This window comes from Polypterus senegalus, chromosome 2, assembly GCF_016835505.1.
Source record: "Polypterus senegalus isolate Bchr_013 chromosome 2, ASM1683550v1, whole genome shotgun sequence".
NCBI classification, from domain to species: domain Eukaryota; kingdom Metazoa; phylum Chordata; class Cladistia; order Polypteriformes; family Polypteridae; genus Polypterus; species Polypterus senegalus.
In genome coordinates, this window is record NC_053155.1 from 58,869,419 (window position 1) to 58,887,769 (window position 18,351).

Consider the following 18,351-nt stretch of genomic DNA (forward strand, 5'->3'; position numbering starts at 1 on the left):
CAATGCCTGGCCTCACGTGGCGAGAGCATGCAGGCAGTTTCTGGAGGATGAAGGAATTGATACCATTGACTGGCCCCCACACTCACTTGACCTAAAACCAATAGAACACCTCTGAGACATTATGTTTCGGTCCATCCGACACCGCCAGGTTGCACCTCAGACTGTCCTGGAGCTCAGCGATACCCTGGTTCAGACCTGAGAGGAGATCCCACAGGACACCATCTGTCGTCTCATTAGGAGCATGCCCAGACGTTGTCAGGCATGCATACAAGCACGTGAAAGCCATACAAACTACTTGGTATGATTTTGAGTTGCTGTAATGAAATTTCGGCAAAATGGACTAGCCTGCCATATTATTTTTTCACTTTGAATTTTGGGGTGTCTTTGATTTCAACCCTCTGTAGGTTGATAATTTTCATTTCCATCAAATGATGTGGCATCCTTTTGTTCCTAACACATTACCCAGTCCATATCAGTATAGATATCCAGCGGGATTTTTTTTGCCATTGAGATCTGATGTGTTTTCAATAAAGCCAGATTACTGAATCATGTCATTGATTTAGTTATAAACATGTATAGTCTTTCAAAAACATAATTCAGTTTTGCAGCTAATTACAAAGTTACACACAGCTCTGATCACCAGATTATTAAATGTACTGTGAGAAACAAAAATGTAAGTTTTTTCACCCTGCAAATGAGTCCATGATACACTGATCAGCCACAACATCAAAACTACCTTCCTAATATTATGTAGATCCCTCTTGTGCTGCTTAAACAGCTCTGACTCATCGAGGCATGGACTCCATATGACATGTACTCCTCTGAAGGCATCTTGTGGCATCTGGCACCAAAAAGTCAGCCGCAAATCCTTCAATTTCTGTAAGTTAAAGGCTGGGTCTTCCATAGACTGGATTTGTTTTTCCAGCAAATCCCACAGATACTCTATTGGATTGAGGTCTAGGGTATTGGGAAGCCAAGTCAACACCTTGAACTCTTTGTCATGTTTCTCAAACAATTCCTGAACTAATTTTTGCAGCATTGCACATTCAGCTGTAATACATTTAACCAGTTTGCTAACAAATATTTTTTTTCCATTTTATATTAAATCAGTTTGAATTTGAGATTAAAAGATAACCATGATGGTAAAGTACAGAGTGCCACATTTTGTTTCTTTCACCACTTATATACTATTACATTTTATTGCAAAGATAGTGTCTGTTCATTTCAGGTTAACTTAAGTTTTGAAATAGAAGCTCACTAGGTGTTTCTCATTTTAAATGTTTTTGTTGTAATAAAAGAGCTGTGAATGCATTTTCTTCTTCTTTAACTCCTGTTAGGGGTTGCCACATCTTCTTCCATATCATCCCATCTTCTGCATCTTGTTCTGTTACACCCACCACCTGCATCTCCTCTCTCACCACATCCATAAACCCTCTCAGGCCTTCCTCTTTTCTTCTTCCCTGGCAGCTCTATCCTTAACATCCTTTTCCCAATCTACCCAGCATCTCTCCTTTGCACATGTCCAAACCAATGCAATCTCGCCTCTCTGACTTTTGTCTCCCAACCATCCAACCTGAGCTGACCCTCTAATGTACTCATTTCTAATCCTGTCCAGCCTCGTCACACCCAATGCAAATCTTAGCATCTTTAACTCTGCCACCTCCAGCTCTGTCTTCTGCTTTCTGGTCAGTGCCACCGTCTCTTACCCATATAACATAGCTGGTCTCACTCCTGTCCTGTAGACCTTCCCGTTCACTCTTGCTGATACAGGCCTGTCACAAATCACTCCTGACACTCTTTTCCATTCCATCCTGCCTGCACTCTCTTTTTCACCTCTCTTCCACAATCCCTGTTACTCTGAATTGTTGATCCGAAGTATTTAAACTCATCCATCTTCACCAACTCTACTCCCTGCATCCTCACCATTCCTTTGATCTCCCTCTCATTCACACACATGTATTCTGTTTTATTCTTATTGACCTTCATTCCTCTCCTTTCTAGAGCAAACCTCCAACTCTCCAGGGTCTCCTCGACCTGATCCCTACTCTTGCTACAGATCACAATGTCATCAGCAAACATCATAGTCCAAGGGAACTTCTGTCTAATCTTGTCTGTCAACCTGTCTGTCACCATTGCAAACAAGAAAGGGGTCAGAGCCGATCCCTGATGTAATCCCAACTCCATGTTAAATGCATCCGTCACTCCTACTGCAGTGTTCACCACTGTCACACTTCCATCTTACATATCCTGTACAACTCTTACATACTTCTCTGCCACTCCTGACTTCCTCATACAATACCACAACTCCTCTCAAGGCACCCTGTCATATGCTTTATCCAGGTCCACAAAGACGCAGTGCAACTCCTTCTGGGCCTCTCTATACTTCTCCATCAACACCCTCAGAGCAAACATTGCATCTGAGGTGCTCTTTCCTAGCATGAAACCACACTGCTGCTCACTAATCATCACCTTCTTTCTTAACCTAGCTTCCACTACCGTCCCATAACTTCATGCTGTGGCTTATCAATTTTATCCCCCTGTAGTTACTACAGCTCTACACATCCCCCTTATTCTTAAAAATCGGTACCAGTACACTTCTTCTCCATTCCTCTAGCATCCTCTCACTTTCCAAGATTCAATTAAACAATCTGGTTAAACACTCCACTGTCATTTCTCCTAAACACCTCCTTGCTCCCACAGGTATATCACCTGTACCAATGGCTTTTCCATTCTTCATCCTTTTCATAGCTGTCCTTACTTCCTCCTTGCTAATCTGTTGCACTTCCTGATCTCCACATCATCCAACCTTCTCTCTTTCTCATTCTCTTCATTCATCTGCCTCTCAAAGTACTCTTTCCATCTGCTCAACACACCCTCCTCACTTGTGAGTATGTTTCCATCTTTATCCTTTATCACTCTAACATACTGCATATCTTTCCCAGCTCGATCCCTCTGTCTAGCCAATCGGTACAGGTCCTTTTCTCCCTCCTTAGTGTCCAGCCTCTCATACAACTCATTATATGCCTTTGCTTTAGCCTTTGCCACCCCTCTCTTCACCTTGCACCTTATATCCTTGTACTTGTCTACTTTCTGCATCTCACTGACTATCCCACTTCTTCTTCGCCATCCTCTTCCACTGTATACTCTCCTGCACTTCCCCATTCCACAGCCAGGTTTCCTTTCCTCCTTCCTCTGTCCAGATGTCAAGCACCCTTCTTGCTTACTATCTGGTAACTCTTCACAGCCACCCAGTGTCTGTCTTACCTCTTGCAGTCTTCCTTTTTCAACTTCCACCATTTGATCCTTTGCTGTTCCCTCCCTCTCCTCCTCTTCTTCTCAATCTCCGTCATCCTACAGACCAACATCCTATACTGCCTAACTACATTTTCCCCTGCCACCACTTTGCAGTCTTTAATCTCCTTCAGATTGTCTCTTCTGCATAGGCTATAATCCCTGTGTTCCTCCCTCTTCTTAAAATACGTATACACCACAGCCATGCCCATCCTTTTTGCAAAATCCAATATCCTTTGACCTTCTTCTTTCCTCTCCTTGACTCTATACCTACCCATCACCTCCTCATCTCCTCTGTTACCTTCACCAGCATGTCCATTGAAATCCGCACCAGTCACCACTTTCTGTCCCTTGGGTACACTGTCCATCACCTCATCCAACTCACTCCAAAAATCTTATTTCTCATCCATCGAACACCCAATTTACAGGGCATATGCATTGACAACATTCATCATCACACCTTCAGTTTCCAGCTTCAGACCGTTGTTAAACAGGGGTCTCGACCGTTCCCGTATGGAAATTTATATTGTTGTCCGCATATTGATCTGGCAAAATTTTACACCCGATGTCCTTCCTGATGTAACCCTCCCCATTTATCCAGGCTTGGGACTGGCAGGAAGATACACACTGCTTTGTTCATCCCCTGTGGCTGGGATAAAAGAGCTGTGAATGCATAGTCTTTGCTCAACTTTTTGAAGTTTATACTGTACCTCTTAAACCATTTGTATGAGGAAACAAACAAGTAATTCAGTCATAGCACAGAGAACTGGCATTTATTTAAATCAACAATTTAGAACAAAATGAAAGAATAAGACATCACTGTTTTAAATTCAGCAATGGCCTGGTTGGACAGAAAAAGTAAGTGTGGTTAATAATGGAATTACTGTTAAATTCAGATTAGACATTTCTAAAATAAACACCTCTAAAATGACCAGCAAATTCCACCACACACAAGTTAAAGTATCAGCTGTTCACAGAAGAGTGCTAACAACTGAATCATTAAATGTGAGGATGTGAACAACACTGGAGCACCACAAGTAACAGTCCTGTCTTCTTTTCATGTCACTCTGTAAACCTCCAACCACAAATATAACACCAAGTCATGTCACTTGCAGAAATTCTCAGATGAATCTGCACGTATGGGGTGTATTGATAAAGGGGACGAGACAGAGGAGAGGAGTCAGGTGGAGAACTTTGTTTCTTGGCGCAAATAGAATTGTCTGCATTTTAACGTCAGCAAAACCAAGGAACTGGTTACTGACTTTCACTGCACCAAACAGCATCTGTGTCCAGTCACTGTTCAGGGAGTGGATGTTAGAGGTAGTCCACTCATGCAAGTGCTTGGGGTTCCACATTAATGACATATTGGACTGGTCTTGGAACACAAAAGAACTATATAAGAAAGGGCAGAGCAGGCTCTTTTTCCTTAGGAGACTGAGTTTATTTAAAGTGGGAAGTGACATCCTTCATATCTTCTATAATTCAGTGTCGGTCAATGTAGTTTACTATGCTGTGGTGTACTGGGCCAATAACATCACTTCAAGAGAGGCCCACTGAATCAACAAGCTGCTTAAAAAGGCAGGCTTGCTTTTGGGACACTCTCTGGACCCCCTGGAGGCCATAGCAAAAGAGAAATTAAAACAATACTGAATGCTATTATGAACAATGCTGCACATCCTCTCTCTAAAACTGAGTACTTTTCAGCCAACAAATTATTCAGCAGAAGTGTGTCATGAAACAATATCAGGGCTCCTTTATTCCAATGGTAATATGTCTGCGTAATGCCTCACTGTGACTGTGACTGCAAGATCAGAGATTTTCTTTCTTTTTAATTTTCTCCTTTGAAGAGCTTTTGTAAAAAGCAAAATAAAGTTCATTCTATCTATCTATCTATCTATCTATCTATCTATCTATCTATCTATCTATCTATCTATCTATCTATCTATCTATCTATCTAAAAAGATACCATATTCTGGAACAAAGTGTTATTGAAACAAATTCAGTAAAGCAGTAAAAAGATTCAGGAAGTCTTTGACATGTTTGGCCTGCTCGAGAGTTAGCTGATACATTTTCATTGATGGTGTTGCTAATGATTATACGGGAGAAAACGACTGTAGGAATACTTTGACAGACCATAAAAAAGTGATGTTAGCAATGTTAATAGAGCACAGATTTCATGCAGTTATTGTTGTGGACACTGTTGCTCCTCAAACCCAACACAACAGACACAGGGCACAAATTTAAAGCACAAAGAGCATATTTATTTTAAGGGAACTCTTCCCAAAGCGTTTACCACCACCACAGTCACAAGTAAGTAACAGGCTCAACAGACAATTATTCTTCTTTCTGTCTCTTTCTCCTCCACTCCTCCCAGCAAGCTTTGTCCACCTTCTACACGATTGTGGCTCCTCCCTGTGAGGTCAGTCAAGTACTCTTATATTGGCAGAAACCGCATGCCATGTGGCTCCTTCACGTTCATAACACCCCCTGGCAGCACCCATGGTATCCAACAGGGCTGAGATGTAGAACTGCAAGTCCCATGGTGCCCCGGAGGGATCGGGGGCACTGCTGCAATCCTTGGGAGCTGCCATCTAGTGTTCTGGGGAAAGCAGTGCCCTAATGAAGGTGCCTTACCCCATCCTTCCATCTCTTGGGCATCTCGGCCAGGTTGGGCTGGTGGCTATCCCTTACATTGTATACAAAAAGTTGCAACAAAATACAATTTTTGCAACTTTTGTGGATTATAAGTTGTCACTTGTAGATTGCAAAATTGGAGTAAGCTGATTTTAAAAATGTAATGCAATGTTAATAAAAAATGAGTTGTCAACAAGCTGTAGGCTTAGTTTACCCAATTTGCTCAGTTTAACAGATTGAATACAATGTATCTCTCCAGTGACAAATTGCCCATCAGACCTCTCTAGGAACCAATGAATTTTGAGTGAGATGGCATTTGAAGGTTTATATGGGTTGTGGCACCGGACGCCCAGGAGGACTAGAGGAGGGCTTGTACCTCCTCCAGACCGCGAGGCGTCCGTCCTGGTTACGCTGGTGGCCTCGGGTAGAGGGCATGGAAGCCCAGCCCTGTAGAGAACCGTGGTCACCGCCAGGCGGCGCCCCACTTCCAGACCATCATCTGCCACATCCGGCCGAGGCAGGAGCCCAGTCGGGACGCCCAGTAGGACCAGATGAGGGCCTGTACCTCCACCAGACCACGAGGGGGTGTCCGCCCTGGTTATGTTGGTGGCCTCGAGTAAGGGGCATGGAAGCCCAGCCCTGTAGGGGCCCGTGGCCACCGCCAGGCGGCGCCCCGCTGCCTGAACAACCCTGGAGCCCAGCAATTCCGCCACACCAGGAAGTGCAGGGGGAAGACGACAGGGGACACCCGGACGGCTTCCGGGTGCGCAGCCGGCACTTCCGCCACACAAGGGCATGTCTGCAGAGGAATGCCGGGAAGCAGCTGGAGCCCATCCGGGTTCCCATAAAAGGGGCCGCCTCCCTCCAGTCATTGGCGAGAGTCGGGAGGAAGCAAGACGGAGCTGGAATGAGGATTGGAGGCAGCCAGGAGAGAAAGACAAAAGGACTGTGTGGCCTGGACTTTGGGGGATCGGTGCAGGAGGCACTGGGGTTGGTAGTGCGAAAACTGTAAATATTGTATATAATAAAGGGTGTGTGGTGAAACTATGTTGTCCGTCTGCCTGTGTCCGGGCCAGCGTTCACAGTGGCGTAGTCGGCAGGATGGGACGTCTGGTACAAGACGGGGACCTGCATTCATGTTTAATAAGTCTGTGGACGGCCCGGCACAGCAGCGGACCCCACACACCGGCCACGGGAGCGGCCCGTGCACAACCACGCGGGCCAGGTCGCCCAGGGACCACCGCCGGTCCGCGGATTGGCCATCCCCGGGTGCAGGGAAGGAGAGCCAAACGTTGCCAGAGTGCAGTGGGCTCCAAGAGCCGCGCTGTCATGAAGGGCGGCCCAGCCGGCATTGCTACACAGGAGGCCACACCGAGGCAAGGGCCTCGGCATGACGGGATCCGGGAGGTGAGTGCCCTGCCCTGCAGTAATCGGCCCTTCGGGGTAGACTAAACCTTGTTTGTCGGCAGCGCGGTGGCGGCAGCAGCGGAGGCTGCGAGGTGGAGCCGCTGCAACTTGAAAAGCCGCAGCAGCTGTGTAGCTGTAAGGAGGCACGTCACCGCACCCAGAGTGGGGAAGACAAGATGGCCACGGGCCGGATGTCCCGCCCGCTGACAGGCACGGGATTGGCTGGTGTGTCTTGCGTGCCCGCCGAGGATTGGATGTAGGCGGGGCCAAGGAATGCCAGTCTTGTGCCTACGAGAAACCCGATTGGGCCAGAGGGGCTGGCCCACAGGAGACAGGCGGGGAGTGGGGCTGATGGACAGGTAAGCCCACCACCGTCCGTCTCTATGTGTTCGCCTTTGGAACAAGTGCTGAGTGCTCTCACCACTCGTTTGGAGCAGCTGACGGGGAAGGCGGTCGCGTCAGGAGAGATGCCGTGGGAGACGGAGAATCGGCGCGGCGCTGGAACCGGAGGCAGGCAAAGCACCACGGGGGTGGTAAGTATTGCCGTCCCCATAAAGCATGAGGGGGGATTTGCCGAAAATAGCCGTGACTTTCCGAAGGAGGACCGGCATCAAGTAGGAAATTCCCCAACAGCGGATGCGATGGGGCTAACAGTCTGTGAGGCGTGGGGATCGAGCAGGCAGGGGCTGGTAGGATCGGGGCTGATGAGTGCCCTGGGTCCTAGCGCCCTGCGCTCAAACCCGCAGCTGTCGCCTGCCGCTCTGCCTGGACGCAGACAGGGCTGGATTTGAGCTCTTGCCATGCTCAGACCCAGACCGTCGGGCCGTCCAAGAGGAGAAGGAGGAGCCGAAGGGTGAATGCCGGTTCCTCCGATAGGAGGGGCGCTGCGCTGGGTGCGAGCGTCGGGAGGAAGGCCGTCCTCGGCGGTGGCAGAGGGAAACCCCTGGGCGGCTGGGCGAGCCGCCTGCGAGAGCGGACCTGCTGACACCAAAAGGATGGGCAGGGAACCTGCGGCGGAGGACCCAAACAGGCAAGTCGTGGGCTGTCGATTGGGGGGCGGAGCGCTGCTGGTACAGGGACCGACAGGATGCTCGGGGCAAGTATCCAGGCAGTGCTTCTGGCCCTTCCTTTGCTTATTTCACAGGTTCGAAGCCCCGACGAGTCCTGGACCCGACGTCATCTGGGACTTGCCCTCCTGGAACAGCTGGTGGGGACGGTGGAGACAGGAGCGGCACAAACCAGAGGGGCACGTGGGCACCGGACAGGGTGCCGAAGACAGATGTCCCAGGGTGCCGTGTTGGACCCTGGGGACAGAGTAGGACCCTCTCTGGGGACGTGCTGCCCTTTCGGGGAGTGTCGCTCGGACCCGTGTCTTCGCTAGCGGTGGGGCACTGTGGCTGGCGGGGGCAGGAGGACCAGAGGAGGGCTTGTACCTCCTCCAGACCGCGAGGGGGCGTCCGTCCTGGTTACGCTGGTGGCCTCGGGTAGAGGGCATGGAAGCCCAGCCCTGTAGGGGCCCGTGGTCACCACCAGGCGGCGCCCCACTTCCAGACCATCATCTGCCACATCCGGCCAAGGCAGGAGCCCGGTCGGGACGCCCAGTAGGACCGGATGAGGGCCTGTACCTCCACTAGACCACGAGGGGGTGTCCGCCCTGGTTATGTTGGTGGCCTCGAGTAAGGGGCATGGAATCCCAGCCCTGTAGGGGCCCGTGGCCACCGCCAGGCAGCGCCCCGCTGCCTGAACAACCCTGGAGCCCAGCACTTCCACCACACCAGGAAGTGCTGGGGGGAAGACGACAGGGGACACCTGGACGGCTTCCGGGTGCGCAGCCGGCACTTCCGCCACACAAGGGCGTGTCTGTGGAGGAGTGCCAGGAAGCAGCTGGAGCCCATCCGGGTTCCCATAAAAGGGGCTGCCTCCCTCCAGTCACTGGCGAGAGTCGGGAGGAAGCAAGACAGAGCTGGAGTGAGGACTGGAGGCGGCCAGGAGAGAAAGACAAAAGGACTGTGTGGCCTGGACTTTGGGGATGGTGCAGGAGGCACTGGGGTTGGTAGTGCACGAAAACTGTAAATATTGTATATAATAAAGGGTGTGTGGTGAAACTATGTTGTCCGTCTGCCTGTGTCTGGGCCAGCGTTCACAGGGTGAACATATTCATTTTTAACAAGTTGTGTGCAATGTTTTTTCTATAGTAAACTTCAGAATCTGTAAAAATAAAAAAATTGGAGTCTGTTATATTTTATGTTACACAGTGCCAGTACAATAACATTCATATTATTTGCAAAGCAGTGCTATGTGTCTTATTTTATCTCACAGCCTGATGGCTGTTCAGAAGCACATGTACAATTGCACACCTCAAAACAAGCATTGGGGAGCTAAGCACTTGAATTTTACAGAAAGACTGCGTTTTTGCTTTTAGTTCTAGTGTAATTCGCCACATGGATGTTTCTTGTCTGCTGAACAGCTCTCTTTCTGCCTCTTCAGCTGTTTCCAGGTGGCTTGGCTAAGAAGAAAGATTCAAAGAACACATAGTAGACAAAAGCAGGTGTATAAGCTTCATTTCATTTTATTTAGATAACATTTGCCCAATTAACACTGCTTTTAAATATGTACGCTGTGAAACGCTTGGGGCGCTGTTGCCTCGTTAAACCCAACAGACAGACGTAGACACAGGGTAAAAGCAATAAGAAGTTCTTTAATTCTTCTTCTTTTAAGCAGTGCCTCCAAAGCACCCCAGCCACAATAAACAGGCAAGTGAATATACAATATTCTCAATAACAATAATAATAATAATAACAAAAATAATTCTTTTTTCTACACCTCCCAGCAAGCTCTGCCACACTCCTCCCAACTCCAGCTCACTCACTGGGTCTGCAACAGTCCTTAAAATAGTCCTTGACCCTGAAGTGCTTCTGTTCTTCCTCCCACGTGACTTGCCAGCACTTCTGGCTCAGATGGAGAATCCCAATTCTTTAATCAGCCCGGAAGTACTTTGGGGCTTCTGTCCTGATGGTGTCCTAGTATTTCCAGTCTGCAAGGGAAGCATGACTCTCCAGGTCCTTTCACAGCTCCCCCTGGCGGCACCCACGGCACCCAACTAGGGCTGAGAAACCGGACTCAAAGTCCCAGGATGCCGTGCGGGAATCTGGGGCACCGCTGTACTCCGGGAGCTGCCATCTAGTGTTTTGGGGGAGGCAGTGTCCTGGAAAAGCTGCTTTCCCCCACCCTTTCATCATTTGGGCATCCCGGCCGGGTTGAGCTACCAGCTGTCCCTCACATCCACTTTTTCCCACTCTTATTATCTGTAACCAGACGTTTTCTTATCTACATAAAACATTTTTGTGACTGACATTAAGTTGTAATATAGTTTTAGTTTGTCTATAGATGTGTACATTTTAAAAAGACCTTGATTTACATTTTCTATTTTGCCTCCTCATCCCAGTACAAGCTAAAAATAAAATAATTATATATTTGTATGTAAGCCGAATTATTGTGTACATATGTTAAGATGACAATAAATCACATATATGTTTGCCCCATCTCTCTCCTTCATGGGCTGCACAGGGCATTGCCCATTCAAATGGAGGGATTGGATAGAGGGACCGAGACAGTCCAGACACTCAGTTTGAGATGTTCAGTTTTCTCCAATTCCTTCTTCTTTCTTCAGCCTAGGGTTGTCTTTAACGCATGTTGAGTCTCGTTAAATTAATGTCTGCTCTTCCTGTCCAGCTTCTTTTCTGTTTTGCCATATCCCCCTCTTATACTCCAAACCAGAATGCCTTTTTTATTCACTAATTACTAAAGTTCCTCTGAGATCCATTTCTGGACCTCACTAACAATCCATTTTTGGGCTGAAACATTTTCCAAAACATATTGTAAAAAAATTCTGACCAAAGAAAGTACTCTCTCACCTAACAGGTCTAAACGCTAAAATAGTATTTTTACAAGAGACCCACTTACTAAGTAAGGATCAGTTTCGGCTGCAAAAAGACTGGACTGGCCAAATGTTCCATTCTAGTTTTACAAAGAAAACTAGAGGTGTGGGAATTCTCATACATAGAACAGTACCATTTGTAGCATCAGATGTAGTATTGGATCCTGAAGGGAGATATGTAATGGTCATGGGAGACTTATCTAACTGTAAAATGATCTTGATAAATGTTTATGCACCTAATGTTGATGATAAGGAATTTATACAAAATTTATTCGAATCCATTCCCAATCTGAACACTCATAAAGTTATAATGGCTGGGGACTTTAATTGTGTTCTAAATCCACTTTTAGATAGGACTTCCTCCACAGGGGAACGGCATCTAACACCACAAAGATAATTACAAAGTTTATAACTGATCACAACTTATCAGACCCTGGAGGTTTTTAAACCCAAATTCAAGAACATATTCTTTCTACTCACCAGTACATCATTGCTACTCAAGGATTGATTACTTCTTTATAGACAATAACTTCTTGCCTGTGATTAAATCTTGCAAATACTATGCTATTGTTATTTCTGACCATGCACCTATGGTCTTGGAGCTAAAATTACTAAGCCCCATACACTCACCCGCAGATGGCCTCAACCCGCTTCTATTAGCTGACGAGAATTGTACTGAATTTATATCCAAACAAATCAAATTCTTTCTAGAGACAAATACATCCCCGAGATCTCTGCAGGAATACTCTGGGAAACTCTTAAGGCCTTCTTAAGAGGACAGATTATCTCATATCTTTCCCACAGAAATAAATCCGAAGCCAAGAAAGTAGCAGAGATAAAAGCGAAATTACTAAAATAGATGAAGAACATGCCAGACTACCAAGCGAGACTCTACATAGGAAAGGCAGGCTCTACATTCAGAATTAAACCTCTTGACAACCAAAGAAACTGAACAACTTATCATTATAAATCCAGACATCATTACTATGAACATGGAGAGAAAGCTAATAAGCTTTTAGCTCAACAAATTCACAAGCAAGAAGTGCAACGCAATCTCGTAATCACCAAACGAACGGAGATAAAATCATCGAACACAAAAATATAATGCACACTTTCAGAGACTACTATAAATCCCTATATACTACTGAGTTTAAAGAAGACAATACACAATCTAATGCATTTCTGGATACATTACAGATACCACAAATAGGCACTTTTAGTGTGGAGGAACTTGATAAACCTCTGGCATTATCAGAATTACTAGATGCTATAAAGTCACTCCAAGGCGGGAAAGCAGCAGGCCCTGATGGCTACCCTGCAGAATTTTACAAGAAATTCTCAGCTCAGCTAGCTCCCTCCTATTAGCAACATTTACAGAAGCCAGAGATAACCAATCTCTTCCACAAACCTTTCGCCAAGCACTAATCACTGTTTTCCAAAACAAAATAAGGACTTATTACAATGTGCATCATACAGACCAATTTCACTTCTGAATAGCGACGTTAAAATACTCTCTAAAATCATAGCTAGAAGGATAGAGAAAGTGCTCCCTCGGTAATATCACAAGACCAAACTGGATTTATTAGGGGCCGACACTTATCTTCAAATCTTGACGCCTGTTTAATGTAATATACTCACTAACTAAATCAAACACCCCAGAAATATTATTATCATTGGATGCAGAAAAAGCATTCGACATGATTGAAAGGAAATACCTTTTTACTACATTGGAGAAGTTTGGGTTTGGCCCGGACATTTGTGCATGGATTAAATTACTGTATACTAACCCAGAAGCTTCAGTTTGCATCAACAACATTTGCTCAGACTACTTTAAACTAGAACGTGGCACAAGACAAGGATGCCCTTGTCACGCTGTTTGCAATTGCCATTGAACCACTGGCAATACATTGTCGAAATACTGATCAGATAAAGGGGATTAGCAGAGAAGGACTGGAACAGAAAATTTCATTATATGCAGATGATATGGTACTGTATATACAGATTCTCAAGCATATAATATTAGATTAGATGCCCTACCTTTTATCATTGCAGAACAGTTTAAATACCTAGGGGTAAACATCACAAGTAAACATAAAGCTCTATATCAACATAATTTCGCCATCTGCATGGAAAAAATTAAATAAGACTTGCATAGATGGTCAACCCTTCATCTCACATTTGCTGGAAGAATTAACACTGTTAAGTTGAATATTCTTCCTAAGCTCCTTTTATTTCAAAACATTCCAATATACATTAATAAATCATTCTTTAGGCAATTAGATTCAACAATAACCTCATTTATTTGGAATTCAAAACATCCACGCATCAAAAGAGCGACCCTACAAAGTCAAAAGGCAGAAGGCGGCATGGCTCTACCTAACTTCCAGTTTTATTACTGGGCAGCAAATATACAGGCAATAAGAACCTGGACACAAATAGAAGAACATACACAGGCTTGGTCCACAATAGAAGTAAAATCCTGCAGTACTTCTTTGTATTCCTTGCTCTGTGCTCCAATAAACACACGTTATCGGCAATACACTAATAACTCAATTGTGCTCCACTCACTTAGAATCTGGAACCAATGTAGAAAGCATTTTAAGACGGAGAAGCTTCTATCTGTGGCACCTCTGCTAGAGAACCACCTCTTTCAACCTTCTCAAACATATGCAGTTTTTAACATCTGGAAAAAATTTGGAATTAACTTGCTTAGAGATCTTTATATAGACAACGTCTTTGCATCCTATGCACAATTACATTCCAAATTTAACATTCCAGCTACACATTTCTTTCACTTATCTTCAAATCAGGAACTTTGTTAAACAGAACATTCACGATTTTCCTCATCTTGCACCCTCATCCATGCTGGAAAAAATATTGCTCAATCTCATGGACTTAGACACCATCTCTACAATATATAAAATCATTTTACAATCCCTCCCTTTCAAAGATCCAAGAGGACACTGGGAAAAAGATCTCTCAATTAATATATCAGAAAAGGAGTGGAAAGTAGTCCATATGCACAACGCATACAATTACACAACTCAAAATTATATATCGAGCGCATCTGTTTCGACTAAAACGGCATGATCCAACCTGTGAACACTGCAACCAAGTCCCAGCCTCACTGGGTCACATGTTCTGGGCCTGCACCAAATTAACATTATTCTGGACAAAAAATTTTAATTATCTTTCAGACAGCCTTGGACTCACAATCCCTCCTAACCCATTAACAGCTGTGTTTGGGGTTCTTCCAGAGGGGTTTAAAGTGGAGAAAGACAAACAAACTGTGATTGCATTCACTACACTTTTGGCACGCAGTGGGAAACCAATGTCTTATACTATTTGAAATTGGAAAAAATCAAATACTCAGTTAGAGGATCCGTACAGACTTTTTTCAAAACATGGCAGGATCTAATCAGTAATATTTTAAAATAAGCTCATAAAGCACAGAGAATTTATTAACTTAGGTATGTTTACAAGCCTTAAATTTTACTCCGTTTGGCTTGCTTTCTCTCTTGGGGTGGGGATCGATCTGTTCTTAACTCAGTTTTTCTTTTTGTAAAAACTTGATTGCTTTGTATGGATTGCAATAAAATTAATAAAGGAAAAAAAAATTCTGACCACCAGCACATTTTAAAAATGCACTTTGATTAAACCCTACAACCTTTAATGGGCCTGGTCCTTTATCCCATATGTCACCTTAGCACCCTCAAGACTTGGAACTTTTCTCTACATGTTGTGGAGTTTTTTTTTGTTTTTTCTGTCCTCCCTGGCCATCAGACCTTACTTTATTCTTTGTTAATTAGTATTGCCTAATTTTTATATTTTTCCTTTTTTTTCTTCATCTTGTAAAGCACTTTGTGCTACATCATCTGTATGAAAACATGCTATATGTCGTTGTGTTGTGACATCTGTCCTTTGGCATCTCTTTGGCCCCATGTTGCTGTGTCCCTCTTCTCAACTCTGTCTCTGTATCACTCTGTATCTTCAAACATTGTTATTGCTGGACTTTTCCTCTTTACCTTTCTTAGTAACACTTAGTGTTGGCTCTTTTGGCAGAGAAGTTGCTTATAGCCTCACAATGGAGGCATCCTAAACATTTCTCTCTGGTCTTATGAGCAAGCACAAGAAAAAGAGAGAGATTAGTCTATGCATCTCAAAGCCAACATATAGTTCTTTAAATTATTTTAAATGATGGCTTGCTGTAAGAAATTAATTGATTCAAATAAATAATTTACAGTCTGAGACTGTCAGCTCAGTCCTTTTTGAAACTGTAAATAATTTTCAGATTTAGGGTACAGCACAACGGGATATGCAAAACCGAGGTGTTTGCATTCATATAAACCTTTAGATGCCAGCTATGGTACTATAAGCTACTCTCACCTAAAATAGGAGGGTGAACACAGCAATGAAATGAATTAAGAAATGAATAGTGACATTCTATATTCCTTCTCATATTCAACTTTTCTTCTGAAATATTGACTTAACATATATTTACATGAAGCAGGTGATATTTAAATGGTGGAGAATGGGCATTACAGGATCTACTTAACAAAAAATGCTTAACATTGACTCCTGGAAGGATTCATTATATTCTTGTTGGAGTGAATTCCCTCTTAAAACATGCAGTATTTTAGCCAAGTGTTCCAACACAGGACAAGAGGAAACCTGTGATTCACTACAGAGAATAGAAAGCCAGGATCCAATTAACATACCTGGACATTTTATTTCAAATAAAAGCTGAGTAATGCACATGCTCCAAAGCCATATTAAGATCTATGTAGATGTTAGCTTTAATTTTTCAGTTTCCTTAGACTTCCACTGTGAGATTTTTTTTTCCATATTTTAGACATTGCTGTTCTTCCACTTCAAGAAAATATGCTGTAAACCTAGCATAGGATTACAAGAACTAGACAAAGAAGCATATCTTCTATTTAAATAATTTGATGATTCAATAAAATTTATAGCCTAAAAATACAACACATGAAAAAGGATTGCCTGTCTTATAACTCATTCATGGTAACTATCTGTGAATAGAAGCAAACTAAACACCCTCTGTGATGTAGGGCTATATAATATAGTGTGCTGTCAGTTTTGAGCCAATGGGACCATTGTCTAGTTTATATATAGAGTAATAGTTGATATAGTCGGCATTACCAAAAATATGAATAAACAGGGAAAAATAGCTTTCTAGAAATTCAACATGGCTAAACACAAGATTTTAATTACTCTTAGACAGAAGACAATAAAATTAACTAAGTTACTGGAAAAGTAAATGCTTTACCTGTGGCCTTAAGTGAGACCCCACTTTGCCCGGTAGAAATATTTGTCCACTCTTTCTGTCTGATGGAAATTGTAGTCCCTGTGTCAGCTCGATTTTGGTTTTCCCCCTTCCATTTCACTCTGTCTTTGGCCTATGCTTTATGCTGAACTAATGGTAACAACATTAAAACTTTCTGAAAATTGGTTCAGCATGATTCGGAAATAAACAAACAGACATACAAAACAGTTTTATTTATATAGATTTTGAGACTCTACATGCAAGACTTTTCATATACTTGCACCAAAATTAATTTAATACATACCAGATGCCCATTGTAATGTCATCTTCCTGTTCTTAGCTGAAAGGAGTGAAACCTGGTTTCTTCTCCTGTAGTACAATTGCTACAAGGAACATGAACGCATTCAAAGATAATTTGCTTAATATATGCCTTATAAACCTTTTATTTAATACCTGGCTTTTCTGTTAGCTTGAATGAGGATGGCAATTCCCCTTCAAGTCTCTAAACAAGGATGTGAAAACAGTGGAAAGTTAGACATGAGTAAATTTTGAGCGAGGTTTAAAACAATTTTCTTCATACAAACAAATGTTTATTTATAAAACAAGTTAGTTAGTCCTTGGAGGTGTTGTGTTGGGGCATTTTCAAATCAAGGCTTGATATTTTTCGTATGCATTACAAAATAAGGAATAGACATGATGTGTTGTGCTGGATATCTTGCTGTAGTAAAAACTTATGTTGTATTGTTATATACTTCATTTTTTTAAATGAAAATATTTTGTGGTCATAATAATAGATTTAGGTATAGTACCACTGTTGTAACAATTGTGCTAATATTTCATCAGCTGAGGTATAACTCTTTAACATTAATATTCTTTTCACATTATGGTGTTGAAATTCTTGGAAGTGACTTTTTTTTTTTTAACAGAACCTGCTAGATCATTTTGCAACAATGAATCAAAAGGTATGTAACATTGAATAACTACTTTATTAGCTATATCTACCTAATAGTTGCAGTCCTGTATGTTCCTAGAACAGCTGGAAACTGTGTAAGCATTGAGTCAACAAGGTGTCAAAAGTGAGACAAAGAAACATTAGTGTATGTTTACAGCAATGTGTTATTTGTTGCAAATGATCTCACTGTGGATTGCCACTTCAAGCATCTACTTCCATGTCAACCCTCAAATGCTAGATTGACTTGAGATATGAGGACTTAAGAGGCAATTGCACCAAATCAAGTGTTTTCTTCATGGGACAATAAATTTTCTTTAAAGGCTGTGCTGCATTGTCTGCATTGTAAAAGGAAACCAATCCACATATATCAAGCTTTGGCAGGGTATACAGTATATAGCATAGTACAAAGCAAATAAATAAATAAAGAAGATTAAGACAGTAAATTCAGAGAAAGCCTAACAGACAACAGAAATGATGGTCTAGCACACACACACAGGTTACATGAGCATCTTGACAGAGAGGTAAACTGAGAGAAGGGGAATGAAGTCTAGTAGAGCTAAAAGCCTTCCTGAACAGATGAGTTTTGAGTTGTTTTTTAAAAGAATTCATGGAGTCAGCTGACCTGATTAATTTCAGTAGGTCATTCCAGAGTCTGGGCGCTATACAGCTGAAGGCCCTGTCACCCATGGAGTGTAGATTAGTGTGGAGCACAACAAGATTACCAGAATCAGAGGACCTTAGTGAGCGGGCAGGCACATAGTGATGGAGAAGGTCACTGATGTAGTTTGGCGCGAGGTTATTTAGGGCTTTGTTGGTTATTAGTAGAATTTTACATTCGATTCTGTA

At 43.4% G+C, this 18,351-nt stretch overlaps 1 protein-coding gene across 50 annotated transcripts in view; it reads left to right on the forward strand.

Annotated features, from left to right (window-relative positions):
- LOC120522953 (sporozoite surface protein 2-like) overlaps positions 1–18,351 on the forward strand; it is a 117,180-nt gene that overhangs the window by 69,432 nt on the left and 29,397 nt on the right. For all 50 annotated transcript variants that reach the window (XM_039743805.1, XM_039743806.1, XM_039743802.1 and 47 more), the window contains one exon: positions 17,480–17,515. In XM_039743805.1, the coding sequence (XP_039599739.1) occupies positions 17,480–17,515 (36 nt within the window). The remainder of the gene's footprint in view (positions 1–17,479; positions 17,516–18,351) is intronic.